General features: G+C 50.5%; 1 protein-coding gene across 1 annotated transcript in view; it reads right to left on the reverse strand.

Moving 5' to 3' along the window:
• LOC142733338 (ephrin type-A receptor 8-like) overlaps positions 1–13,998 on the reverse strand; it is a 32,956-nt gene extending 18,958 nt beyond the window's left edge. The window contains exons 1-2 of the mRNA XM_075849515.1: positions 13,423–13,998; positions 248–312 (exon numbers count right to left, since the gene is read on the reverse strand). Coding sequence (XP_075705630.1) covers positions 248–312; positions 13,423–13,504 — 147 coding nt within the window. The 5' untranslated portion in view covers positions 13,505–13,998. The remainder of the gene's footprint in view (positions 1–247; positions 313–13,422) is intronic.
• Between the last annotated feature and the right edge of the window lie 1,872 nt (positions 13,999–15,870).

The following is a 15,870-nucleotide window of genomic DNA, read 5'->3' on the forward strand; positions in this document are numbered from 1 at the left end:
GATATTCGGTGACCCTCTCTCCCTCCCGCAGGCTGCACACAGACACCACAATTACCCTCCTCTCAAACTTCACTCTTATTTTACAGCCAATTACACCTGAAGTGCTCTGAGCTGTTCCACCTGATCTCTCCCCATCCTTGTCCATTACAGAGGCACGCCGGGCGGCTGCACACGACACCAGGACACCACTCATAAGAGCACGAAACCGCAAAACTCCACACACACATACAGGAATCACAGTACTTACCCCATGAGGGGGGTAGGTCAGCCATCCCCAGTCCCCAGGAATTGTCGCTGTGTCTAATAAATTCACTAGAAAAAAAGAAAAAGGGACATTAATGTCCATACAAAGACCCATCATCTACAGAGGAACACAAGATTTACTGACAGGGGCACATGCCGCATACACACCACTCACACATAGGACACACGCCGCATACACACCACTCACACATAGGACACACGCCGCATACACACCACTCACACATAGGACACACGCTGCATACACACCACTCACACATAGGACACACGCCGCATACACACCACTCACACATAGGACACACGCCGCATACACACCACTCACACATAGGACACACGCCGCATACACACCACTCACACATAGGACACACGCTGCATACACACCACTCACACATAGTACACACGCTGCATACACACCACTCACACATAGGACACATGCCGCATACACACCACTCACACATAGGACACACGCTGCATACACACCACTCACACATAGTACACACTCCGCATACACACCACTCACACATAGGACACATGCCGCATACACACCACTCACACATAGGACACACGCCGCATACACACCACTCACACATAGGACACACGCCGCATACACACCACTCACACATAGGACACACGCCGCATACACACCACTCACACATAGGACACACGCCGCATACACACCACTCACACATAGGACACACGCCGCATACACATGTGTTTATTCACATGTCCCTCTAGCCGCAGCTTTTATGAGTGAGAGTGTCGTGCAGTCCGTGGAGAAGGTTGTACTAACGAGGGGGCGCCACTTCACGGAGGAAGACATCGGCGCAGATCTTCTAATATCTATGATGAACGCAAGTGAAAATAATTGGGATCTATATTGGCGCTGCTGCGTGGTGTAGAGGGGATTCAGATCCACTGGATCTGAATCCCCTCTACACCACGCTGCAGTGCCAATATAGATCCCAATTATTTTCACTTGCGTTCATCATACCTAAGCGGTTACCCCGGTAACCGGCCCGGATCTGGCAGCAGCTATTTCGTGGACCCCTCTACTCAACCATCCTAACCTCACAGTGAGCATATATTTATTTATCCCTCACCTCCACCTTCTTTGATCCACACCAAGTGGCGCCGTGGTTTCTTGCCCTTTCTCTACTTCTAATATCTATGGATTAGTTACGTGCCACATTACCCTTTTCCCCCACGCAGCGGAAATAAACATAAAGTGGCCAAACACTGTAACGCCAAGTCCGCATTAGTGACGTCATTCACACCTCATTATTGACTGTGCCAGAGGGAGGGATAGCCCCAGTGCATTTTGGGAAGAGTGTCCGAGATCATGTGATCCTATCACCTGTAAGTGCTGACTGCCATTTTGTAGCGATTCGTGCGCCGGAAACCTCAAAAGTTTTGGATTTAGAGATATTCAAAATTATTGGAAACTTCAGACCAAATTTGATTAGTGTAGAATTGATTCGCTGAACTCTAGTAATGTACGAAACCCATGCACCCCCTGTCCTCGCTGTGTACCCCCTGTCCCCACTGTGTACCCCCTGTCCCCACTGTGCACCCCCTGTCCTTGCTGTGCGCCCCCTGTCCTCACTGTGCACCCCGTCCTCGCTGTGCACCCCCTGTCCTCACTGTGCACCCCCTGTCCTCGCTGTGCACCCCCTGTCCTCGCTGTGCGCCCCCCGTCCTCGTTGTGCGCCCCCTGTCCTCGCTGTGCACCCCCTGTCCTCGTTGTGCGCCCCCTGTCCATGCTGTGCGCCCCTGTCCTCACTGTGCGCCCCCTGTCCTCGTTGTGCGCCCACTGTCCTCGCTGTGCACCCCCTGTCCTTGTTGTGCCCCCCCGTTCCTCGCTGTGTGCCCCCTGTAAAGGGCCATCCCCTATCCCTCCCAGCAGCTGGTCCTGGTCGTAGTGTGGGATGAAGAAAGGCCAAAGCTTTCCCCTCCTCCTCCCCTTTCACAGCCAGCGGCCTGGTGGAGTGGGACAGACTGTGGGGCCCCGGAGTCCTCCGATGATTGTTTCTATACCAGTAGGAGGCAGTATTCCTGTGTGTGTATACTGCCACCTAATGGACACAATAATTATCTCTCCTCTGAAAAAAGAGATAATTATGGCTGCCTTCTGCCCGCTGGCCCCGCGGCCTCCTCTTACTTTCCTGGCCCGGTGAACCGGCTGTATGTCTGCCCCTGGGTCTGTCTATCTAGATCTCAGCGCCCCCTGTCGGCCGGACCTCACGTTTCATTGCAGGCAGCTGGACGGTCAATGATGCCGGAACTGTCCCCTCCGGACACAACTGCACACGAATAAAACTGACGGCTTCTCTAGAGATTTCTTGGCCGTTTCCAATTCTTTTGGAACAATTCCCTCAACAATGACAATTAAACCCTCATCGTGTCTCTCGCTCCCGGCGTCAGGAATAATGCAGAATATGAATGAGCCGGTTCATCCCCCGAATCAAGTCAGCAGCGATACTGGAAAATGAGGGGAACACAATCATCAGTACCCCAACAATAACCGCGACCCTAAATGTACGCACAACCCTGACCCTAAATGTCATCTGACCCTAATTCTATGTATAACCCTGACCCCAGATTAGAATTTACTCTGGATTAAATTGAGTCATTTTTTAGGTCAGACTTTATCTCGCCCCCTCATTTATCCCTTAACCCTTGAATCAGTGGCGTAACTACCGCGGTAGCAGCCATAGCGGCCGCTATGGGCCCAACAGCTTGAGGGGGCCCGTGCTGATAGCCAACACGCCCCCCATATGTCTGGTGGCGCCGCTACTACGGGGCCCACGCTGCTGAGCCTCTAACATTTATGGGCCGGACGAGACGGGACCCCTCATGCCCGGGGGCGTCACTAGCACTGGAGGGGACCCCGGTGCTAGCGACAGCCACCCCCTCTTGCAGTAATTGTACCTGTGTCTATAGCATGCATTAGAGCTGAATGGCCATGCATGTTCCGTACCTGACCATTCAGCGCCTTTCAACGACGCTAGCGGCGCGATTACTTCATCGCACCGCTTCCGTGCTTTAAAGGCGCTAATTGACTGGGCAAGTCATTCTGCCCTGCCAATCAGTGCCCTTGCACGACGCGTCGTTCAGCTCCAGCAGACCTGCTCAGAAGAGAGCAGATCTGCATTGCAACTGGACGGCACGGGAACGGGATCATGTGAGTATGTAAAGTTATTTTTTTTTTCTAATAAAACTGAGTGCCGTTATCTACAGGGGGGGGTTCTATATGTGGGCCACTGTATACAGGGGAGGACTATATGTGGGGATGTGAGGCACTATATACAGCGGGGGTCTATATGTGGGCCACTATATACAGGGGGTCCATATGTGGGGCACTATATACAAGGGGGTCTATATGTGGGGCACTATATACATGGTTGGGCTATATGTAGAGCACTATCTATGGGGGAGCTATTTGTAGGTCACTATCTATAGGGGTGGGCTATATGTGGGGCACTATATACAGAGGTGGGTTACCTGTGGGGCACTATCTACAGGGGGGCAATATGTAGGGCACTGTCTACAAGGGTGGGCTATATGTGGGACACTATATACAGGGGAGCTATATGTGAGGTACTATCTTCAGAGGTGGGCTATATGTAGGGCACTGTCTACAGAGGTGGGCTATATGTGGAGCACTATCTATAGGGGAAGCTATATGTAGGGCAGCACGGTGGCTCAGTGGTTAGCACTATTACCTTGCAGCTCTGGGGTCCATATGTGGTCACTATCTACAGAGAGTTGTATGTGGGGCGCTATCTACAGAGGCTCTCTGGGGGTCAATCTCTACAGGGGCTATGGGGGCACTATGTAAAGGGGGCCACAATGTGTGTGTGGAACACAGTGTATGGCACTATTATAATCAGGGACACAGTGTATGGCGCTATTATAGTTAGTGGTGCAGTGTATGGTACTATTATAATCAGGGACACAGTATATGGCGCTTTATTATATTTCGAGGTGTTGAGAATTTTAACTTCGTTTTATAGGTGCAGAAATGTTTTAAAAGTGAGAAGTGAAGACATCTGAATGGAAAACGGCAGAAAAGGGTCGTGGCTGGGAGAAATCCATCTTAGAGGTCTGGACCGGAGGGAGAAGACAAGAACTGTAATCTGAGACGTCACTGGTGAGTCACTTAATGTAAATGTTTATTCTGCCTCTAATCCGCACTGTAGTCACTTTTTTTGTGAAACAACATCTCCCAGCATATCCTTACCATTGTTCGGGCCATGCTGGGAGCTGGAGTTTTATGCCGTACAAACCTATACGGCAGGGGTTGCACTAAATTGAGCTGTATTTGTTCTAGTGTTGTATATATGTACTGAGCTTGGTTCTGATGCTGTATATATGTACTGAGCTTGGTTCTGGGGATGTATATATGTACTGAGCTTGGTTCTGATGCTGTATATATGTACTGAGCTTGGTTTTGGGGATGTATATAAGTACTGAGCTTGGTTTTGGGGATGTATATATGTACTGAGCTTGGTTCTGGGGATGTATATATATGTACTGAGATTTGTTCTTGGGCTGTATATATGTACTAAGCTAAGTTGTGATGCTGTATATATGTACTGAGCTTTGTTCTGGTGCTGTATATATGTACTGAGCTTTGTTCTGGTGCTGTATATATGCACTGAGCTTTGTTCTGGGGCTGTATATATGTACTGAGCTTTGTTCTAGTGCTGTATATATGTATGAGCTTTGTTCTGGTGCTGTATATATGTACTGAGCTTTGTTCTGGTGCTGTATATATGTACTGAGCTTGGTTCTGGTGCTGTATATAAGTACTGAGCTAGGTTCTGGTGCTGTGTTTATGTACTGAGCTTGGTTCTGGTGCTGTATATATGTACTGAGCTTGGTTCTGGGGATGTATATCTGGCAAAGTTGATCATATAAACATTATGACATGCAGAAGCCTGTACCCCACATTCAGCTTGTATTGCTCTTGTCTGGTACATTATCAGGTCAGCTTATGTGGTTTAGTACAGAGTTTTTATTATAATCAATATATAGACTCCAAATGGATTTGTAACAAGGGCTGGGAACTGTTTACACCACAACTGTCCCCCCATATCATCTAGGCAGCTCCATGATAATCCATATACCACAAAGAGACAAATAAGAGCCTTTGTCGCCAATGTATATATAAAAGTTTAAATCTTTATTACACAAACACTGTACATAATAAAATAACATAAAGAGACAACTCTAGTATAACGAGCGGAGACCGCACCAAGTATTGTTACTACTTATAATCCAAGGGTAGCTACATGACTATTTAAATAAGCATCTGATTCAAAGTCAACATAACAGTAATACACCATTACTCAGAAGTAAGAAAGAGAGATCAATGTCTCCATAGGTAAATGGTTGTGAGTAGGGAAAGGTGCAGTACATATCATGGTAGATAGTGGTTAAGTCAAGACAAAACTGCTAAGACGCGCGTTTCGCCACGTAGTGCTTCCTCAGGGTGATGTAGACTGTCTACATCCCCCTGAGGAAGAACAACGTGGCGAAACGCGCGTCGGGGTCTATGCAGCGTAGCGGACACCACCTGTCTATATCCTTTTTGATTCTACCTATGGGTAAGCCTGTGTCTTAGCAGTTTTGTCTTGACTTAACCACTATCTACCATGATATGTACTGCACCTTTCCCTACTCACAACCATTTACCTATGGAGACATTGTTCTCTCTATCTTACTTCTGAGTAATGCTGTATTACTGTTATGTTGACTTTGAATCAGATGCTTATTTAAATAGTCATGTAGCTACCCTTGGATTATAAGTAGTAACAATACTTGGTGCGGTCTCCGCTCGTTATACTCTACATGACCGAGACCTCCACACACACAACTCAACATGACCGAGACCTCCACACACAGGACGCTACATGGCCGAGAGCTCCACACATAGCACTAAACATGACCAAGACCTCCACACATAGCACTAAACATGACCGAGACCTCCACACACAGGACGCTACATGACCGAGACCTCCACACATAGCACTAAACATGACCGAGACCTCCACACATAGGATTCAACATGACCGAGACCTCCACACACAGGACTCTACATGACCGAGACCTCCACACACAGGACTCTACATGACCGAGACCTCCACACACAGGACTCTACATGACCGAGACCTCCACACACAGGACTTTACATGACTGAAACCAACACACACAGCACTAAACATGACAAAAACCTCTAAATATACAACTTTTCATGACCGAGACCCCTACACACACAGAACTCTATATGACTGGGACCATCACACAGAGAATGTTTCATGACCGAGATCTCCACACACAGGACTCTACATGACAAAAACCTTCACACACAGGACCCAACATGACCGAAACCTTCACACACAGGACCCAACATGACCGAAACCTCCACACACAGAACTCTACATGACTGAGACCTCCACACACAGGAATGCACGTGACCGAGACTTCCATACACAGGACATTGCAATACAGAGTCCTACACCCTGAGGAGACTATATGACTGAGACCTTTATACACAGGACACTACATGAGCGAGACCTACGCACAAAAGACACTTCATGACCGAGACCTCCACACACAGGACATTGCAGAACCGAAACCTCAACACACAGGAAAGTCTAAGAGAAGACCTCCACAAACAATAGAATACATGACCGAGACCTCCACTAACCGTACTATACATGGTTGAGACCTTCAAGCACAGGACATCACATGAATGAGCTCTTTACACACAATACTCTACACGTCCGAGACCTCCACACACAGTACTCTACATTATTGAGATCTCCACACACAGGACACTACATGACCAAGACCTCCACTCTAAGGACACTACATGAGGGAGACCTGCATGTACAGAACACTACATGGCTGAGTAATTCACACACACCGAGAACTCTACATGACTAAGAACTCAACAAATGGTATATTATACGACCAAGACCTCTACAAATAGAAGTCTACATGACCGAGACTTGTACACATAGGACATTACATGACCGAGATATCCACACACAAGAGACTACATAACTGAGACCTCCACACACAGGACTCTACATGACCGAGACTTCCCACAGAGAACCCTAAGCACTCAATGGCCGAAACCTACACACAGTGGACTTTACATGACCAAGAACTTCAAATAGTACATTACAATATCGAAACCTCCATACGCAGTATTTTTCTAGACCTCCACACGCAGAACACTACATGACCAAATTATACACACAAAAACACTACATGAGCGAGACCTCCACACACAGAACATTACAAGACCAAGACCTCCACACACAAAAATCACCATGTCCAATCCTCACCCAGAGGACATTACAGAACTGAGTCCCCCATACACAGGACTCTACATGGCTGAGACCTCCGCACACTGGACATTGCATAATTGAAACTTCCCACACATTACACTATGACACTATGACCGAGACCGACAAACAAAGAAAAATACATGACTGAGACATCCATATACAGAAAACTACATGGCTGGGATCCTCCACACAAAGGACACTACAGATTGAGATTTTTACACACGAAAAACACTACATGACCGAGACCTCCACACTCAAGACATTGCATGACTGAGACTTTTACACACAGGAAATTACATGATCGAGATCCACACACAGGACACTACATGACTGAGACCTCCACACACTGGAGGGTACATGACTGAGACCTCCACACGCTGGACGGTACATGAATGAGACCTCCACACGCTGGACGGTACATGACTGAGACCTCCACAGGCTGGACGGTACATGACTGGGACCTCCACACGCTGGACGGTACATGACTGAGACCTCCACACGCTGGACGGTACATGACTGAGACCTCCACACGCGGGACGGTACATGACTGAGACCTCCACACACTGGACACTACATGACTGAGACCTCCACACACTGGACGGTACATGACTGAGACCTCCACACGCGGGACGGTACATGACTGAGACCTCCACACGCGGGACGGTACATGACTGAGACCTCCACACGCGGGACGGTACATGACTGAGACCTCCACACGCGGGACGGTACATGACTGAGACCTCCACACGCGGGACGGTACATGACTGAGTCCTCCATACGCGGGACGGTACATGACTGAGACCTCCACACACTGGACACTACATGACTGAGACCTCCACACACTGGACCGTACATGACTGAGACCTCCACACACTGGACACTACATGACTGAGCTGAGACCTCCACACGCGGGACGGTACATGACTGAGTCCTCCATACGTGGGACGGTACATGACTGAGACCTCCACACACTGGACACTACATGACTGAGACCTCTACACACTGGACCGTACATGACTGAGACCTCCACACACTGGACACTACATGACTGAGCTGAGAACTCCACACACTGGACGGTATATGACTGAGACCTCCACACGCGGGACGGTACATGACTGAGTCCTCCATACGCGGGACGGTACGTGACTGAGATTTCCACACGCGGGACGGTACATGACTGAGACCTCCACACGCGGGACGGTACATGACTGAGACCTCCACACGCGGGACGGTACATGACCGAGACCTCCACATGCTGGACGGTACATGACCGAGACCTCCACACGCGGGACGGTACATGACCGAGACCTCCACACGCGGGACGGTACATGACCGAGACCTCCACACGCGGGACGGTACATGACCGAGACCTCCATATGCGGGACGGTACATGACTGAGACCTCCACACAGAGGACGGTACATGACTGAGACCTCCACACACTGGACCGTACATGACTGAGACCTCCACACACTGGACCGTACATGGCTGAGACCTCCACACACTGGACACTACATGACGGGGACCTCCACACACTGGACACTACATAACCGACACCTCCACACACTGGACGGTACATGACTGAGACCTCCACACGCTGGACGGTACATGACTGAGACCTCCACACGCGGGATGGTACATGACTGAGACCTCCACACGCGGGACGGTACATGACTGAGACCTCCACACACTGGACGGTACATGACTGAGACCTCCACGCATTGGACGGTACATGACCGAGACCTCCACGTACTGGACGGTACAGGACTCAGATCTCCACACACTGGATGGTACATGACTGAGACCTCCACACAGAGGACGGTACATGACTGAGACCTCCACACGCGGGACGGTACATGACCGAGACCTCCACACGCGGGACGGTACATGACCGAGACCTCCACACGCGGGACGGTACATGACCGAGACCTCCACACGCTGGACGGTACATGACGGAGTCCTCCACACGCGGGACGGTACATGACCGAGACCTCCACACGCGGGACGGTACATGACCGAGACCTCCACACGCGGGACGGTACATGACCGAGACCTCCACACGCGGGACGGTACATGACCGAGACCTCCACACGCGGGACGGTACATGACTGAGACCTCCACACGCGGGACGGTACATGACCGAGGCCTCCACGCACTGGACGGTACATGACTGAGATCTCCACACACTGGATGGTACATGACTGAGACCTCCACACACTGAACGGTACATGACCGAGACCTCCATATGCGGGACGGTACATGACTGAGACCGCCACACAGAGGACGGTACATGACCGAGACCTCCACACACTGGGCGGTACATGACCGAGACCTCCATATGCGGGACGGTACATGACTGAGACCTCCACACAGAGGACGGTACATGACTGAGACCTCCACACACTGGACGGTACATGACTGAGACCTCCACACGCGGGACGGTACATGACTGAGACCTCCACACACTGGACCGTACATGACTGAGACCTCCACACACTGGACCGTACATGACGGGGACCTCCACACACTGGACACTACATGACCGAGACCTCCACACACTGGACGGTACATGACCGAGACCTCCACACACTGGACGGTACATGACCGAGACCTCCACACGCGGGACGGTACATGACCGAGACCTCCACACGCGGGACGGTACATGACTGAGACCTCCACACGCGGGACGGTACATGACCGAGACCTCCACGCACTGGACGGTACATGACTGAGATCTCCACACACTGGATGGTACATGACTGAGACCTCCACACACTGGACGGTACATGACCGAGACCTCCATATGCGGGACGGTACATGACTGAGACCGCCACACAGAGGACGGTACATGACCGAGACCTCCACACACTGGGCGGTACATGACCGAGACCTCCATATGCGGGACGGTACATGACCGAGACCTCCACACAGAGGACGGTACATGACTGAGACCTCCACACACTGGACCGTACATGACTGAGACCTCCACACACTGGACCGTACATGAATGAGACCTCCACACACTGGACACTACATGACGGGGACCTCCACACACTGGACACTACATGACGGGGACCTCCACACACTGGACACTACATAACCGACACCTCCACACACTGGACGGTACATGACTGAGACCTCCACACGCTGGACGGTACATGACTGAGACCTCCACACGCGGGATGGTACATGACTGAGACCTCCACACGCTGGACGGTACATGACTGAGACCTCCACACGCGGGATGGTACATGACTGAGACCTCCACACACTGGACGGTACATCACTGAGACCTCCACGCACTGGACGGTACATGACCGAGACCTCCACGCACTGGACGGTACATGACTGAGACCTCCACACACTGGACGGTACATCACTGAGACCTCCACGCACTGGACGGTACATGACCGAGACCTCCACGCACTGGACGGTACAGGACTCCGATCTCCACACACTGGATGGTACATGACTGAGACCTCCACGCAGAGGACGATACATGACTGAGACCTCCACACACTGGACGGTACATGACTGATACCTCCACACACTGGACGGTACATGACCGAGACCTCCATATGCGGGACGGTACATGACTGAAACCTCCACACAGAGGACGGTACATGACTGAGACCTCCACACACTGGACGGTACATGACTGAGACCTCCACACGCGGGACGGTACATGACTGAGACCTCCACACACTGGACCGTACATGACTGAGACCTCCACACACTGGACCGTACATGACGGGGACCTCCACACACTGGACACTACATGACCGAGACCTCCAAACACTGGACGGTACATGACCGAGACCTCCACACACTGGACGGTACATGACCGAGACCTCCACACACTGGATGGTACATGACTGAGATCTCCACGCACTGGATGGTACATGACCGAGTCCTCCACACACTGGACGGTACATGACCGAGACCTCCACGCACTTGACGGTACATGACTGAGACCTCCACACACTGGACGGTACATGACTGAGACCTGCACACACGGGATGGTACATGACCGAGACCTCCACACACTGGACGGTACATGACTGAGACCTGCACACACGGGATGGTACATGACCGAGACCTCCACCCACAGGACGGTACATGACTGAGACCTCCACACACTGGACGGTACATGACTGAGACCTGCACACACGGGATGGTACATGACCGAGACCTCCACGCACTGGATGGTACATGACCGAGATCTCCACGCACTGGACGGTACATGACCGAGACCTCCACACACTGGACGGTACATGACCGAGACCTCCACACACTGGACGGTACATGGGCTGCTCGTGTTTTGGTTCTAATGGATATTATGACGTCCTGTGAAAGATAAATATGAGGTGCTGCAGCAGAGGACCTACATGGTTTCATTTGAGGCAACAACTCCACATGACCTGGGACATGAACCTGACATTCAAGTAAGAAATAGACATGGTGATCAGGTAGAGGATCGTGCAAGTCAATGAGAATTGTTTACTCCATCATTCATTATTATTTCCTTCCTGAAATAAGAAATAAAAATGGTGGCTATAAGGTTCGTGTGTTCATCATAAAGTGCTGATTGTAAGGAGACCTGGAGGAGAGGCCACTCAGGAGAAGTCAGGGATATCTATATTCTGTATGTGGGAGTCCTGCACAGTGTGTATGATCTCCCAGGTTCCATCCATGCTTTGCCCGTGGTATAATGGGCAACCTTTACCTTTAATTGCCTGGACACAACCACAATGTAGAGCAGCCACCGGGCCGCCATGTATCGAGCTCATGTGAGTTATTTCACGGTATGGCTAAAGTCGTAAATCTTGGTCTGTAACGATGGGGGATCAGACAAGGTGGTGGGACCGGTCACATGCCAACTCCTTCATGGCGTTAGATGGTGGTGCTATTTATTGGTGACTGGTTGTCATGGCTGGTACTTGGTTGTGTTTGGTTGGCCATGTATTTTAGATGTCTGTCAGGATGGTCGGCTGAGCGTGTATATTTACTGTCATGGGGAGAGGGGGAGAAGCCGCTGCAGACATCTCTGATACTGTTTATCTCCTGGTGGAGCAAAATATTGTGTAAGTTAAAATGCAGCATGACCAGTGCTCGTCGGGCTGCCACCCGGCACATTAGATTGTCAGCAGATCAAGCTCCGGATTGCCTTACATTTCTGTAACATGCATGGCCGGGTTTATACAGATTGTCAGATGGACGTCCTGTTTGCTCTATTTATCCTATACGTGTATCGTCACCCGGGTTTTGGGATGTTCTCTGCGGTTCTGCAGTAGCTGACGCCAGTTCACCAGAAGAAAGGGATGTATTTGGGTAACCTAGACGCCGTCAGTCTCACAGTTTACGTGGCTGACGGGTTTTTCTGCAGTCGCTCTGACTTCGTATAAGTTGACTGTCACAGAAGGGGAGCAACGTACAGAATTGTGTGTGCAGCGCGGCGCAGCTGCCATGGTGTCAGTCGTCTGATAGAGATATCAAGTTTGGCAGCTCCCAGCCATTGTCCACACTTCAAAGGACCTGTCCCACATTGTTGCCCCAGGCGAAGAACAGACCAGCGGTGTCTGGAGTATTTTATGCACCTTCAAAGCAACTCCGGATCAATGACAGATGCAACTTTAGAATAGCCGAGCGCTTCCCCTACCCCCGGGCAGGCGGGTTCCTGGCAGCTTCCTAATAGATGAATTATGGAGTAGATGAAGAGTTCCTCTTCCAAACGTAATAAAAGAAACGCGATCTAATATAACATAAAGTATCGGAGATGAAAGTGTCAGACGGACTCTTACCTTCACTGCCCCCAGCAGAGACATAGGAGACCACAGAGAAGCCGAGACACAGCACGCAAGCTATCCCGGGTGCCCGTGCCATTGGAAGCGACCACCTCTGCCTGGATCTCTGGCCGTCTCTCTCTTCAGGAGCTCCCAGGATCACTGCGATATCGACGCCAGCAAATCCTCCAGCACTTTAAGCCCATCTTCTCGCATACACACAGACAGGCTGCAGGGAGGAGGAGGAGGAGGAGAGGCTGCCCACCCGTCAACTCCCAGCAGCCAATTGTGACTGAATCCCTTCTCCATCCCACATCTCTGCACCCCCTCACACAGCGGAGGAGACACTTCTCACCTCTGGATGAGACCATTGGGGCCGCCACAGTCCCAGCGTGGACTGATCCGGGAGAGGCGTCGCTGCCCGTACTGCTCCGTTACATCTCATGTCCCAAACTGCTGTGGTATCTGACATACACAAGGCTGAGACGGAGCCATCGCCGGATCTCGTTTCAATGGCCTTCTCTGCAGAACACGTTTAATGGTGGCGCTCGGCTGTATCCATCACCAAAGATGTAGAAATTCAAAGAAAAGCCCCAAATTCTCAGTGACACATTCAGTAATTGCTAAAGTCTCATGTTCCCCAAGGCAAACGGCCCATCGTGGAGTCCCGGAGCTCATAAGAACCCACAGAACCTGCTCCTCCGGCATTAAGAGGCCTCGTCAGCCGGACGCGGAATTTTTAGTCAAGTAACTATCAATATAAGAAGGAAACAGGGCTAAGGCAACCGTGGAGACGATGAGACTCCGGGACACAACCATACACCACGGTCTGATGTTACATATATATGTGCCAGTCAGGACAGAGCGCGCTACTGCCAATCAGGTGACTACATAGTGACTGCAGTTGACCCTGGCACATGGCAGGACATTCAGTCTGGTTATCGGGGCCACCTATGAGGTCACGGCCAAGTTGTGGTTGAACCCACTGGGGGACACACAATGAAACCCATGTCAGGAAAGCACTGGCACTAATCGGCTCGGACTGATGGAGGGGCCAATCCAAAAGCCTTCGCTCCCTAAGACTCCCGCCGCAGAGAATTCCTCTCATGTTTTATAGTCAGCACCAAATATTATTCCAACATCTGTTGATCATGTCTGCAAGCCGGGGACTGCAGAAAAGGGGTTCAGGAAGGGGGGGACTTGATTTATTTAGGGTGTTCAGGCCTGGGGATTTTTGGAATTAAAAATATTTTGAGTGCAGGGGCCTTTAATTTAGCAGGTTAACTAAGGGGAGGGCCCTGCGGAGTAGCGGTAACCTCTATAGATAGCGTGCACCCGGGGCCACTTCTTTTCTGGAAGATCTTCTCAGAGGCACCAGCGCTACTCACCAGCTCCATGGCTGCAGATCCCACAGCAATGCTCAGGCTAGAAGCGGAGGGAACTGCCTGGCTCCGCTCCATCCATGATGAAGAATCTCCACGGGTCCCTCCTTGGCAGCATCATGTCCTCCTCAGAGGCGCTCACCCCATTACTCCACAGCTGCTCAATTTACGCATTTCTAGCACTTTTGGGATTCGTACCGCATGAATCACCCAAAATGGAGGCCATCATTTTGCAGTTCAGAAGAAGACGGAGAATAAGGATCACATGATTCTGGTGGGGTTCCCCATAATGCCTTGCAGGCAGCCCTCTCTCTAACGCAGCCAATAATGGGGGGTATAGGTGTGAGTCACTGATAAAATATGAGTCATAGCCACTATGAACAGCCCAACCAAGAAATGCTGCTGCTTTGTGGGATACAGAGAGGAGAGAGAGGGCGTCAGACAGAGAGTGAGAGATAGTAACACACAGAATACAGAGAGGAGAGAGAGGACATCAGACAGAGAGTGAGAGATAGTAACACAGAATACAGAGAGGACGACAGACAGAGAGTGAGAGATAGTAACACACAGAATACAGAGAGGAGAGGGGATGTCAGACAGGGAGTGAGAGATAGTAACACACAGAATACAGAGAGGACGTCAGACAGTCAGCGATAGTAACACAGAATACAGAGAGGAGAGAGAGGACGTCAGACAGAGAGTGAGAGATAGTAACAGAATACAGAGAGGAGAGGGGATGTCAGACAGAGAGTGAGAGATAGTAACACAGAATACGGATAGATAGTGGATAAGTGTCAGTGAGTGTGTTTCATAGTGAGGAGAAGAGAATAGATAGATCTACAGTTATGTGATAGAGAGTTAGATTTTGGAGAGAGAGAGATAGGAGTCAGTCAGCGTCAGTGTATTAGACAGGCAGCTATTGCTGTGAGTGAGTGCTGCTGCAGCTATACAATTCTTACATTCTTTTGTAACTCACAATTTATATCACATCATTTACAAATCTTCTCCAATAACATTAATCCTGGTGCTGATAGCGTTCCGCCGCTGCTGCTGATACAGACGTCATGTCACTCATTGATTTTCA

This window comes from Rhinoderma darwinii, unplaced genomic scaffold, assembly GCF_050947455.1.
Source record: "Rhinoderma darwinii isolate aRhiDar2 unplaced genomic scaffold, aRhiDar2.hap1 Scaffold_939, whole genome shotgun sequence".
NCBI classification, from domain to species: Eukaryota; Metazoa; Chordata; class Amphibia; order Anura; family Rhinodermatidae; genus Rhinoderma; species Rhinoderma darwinii.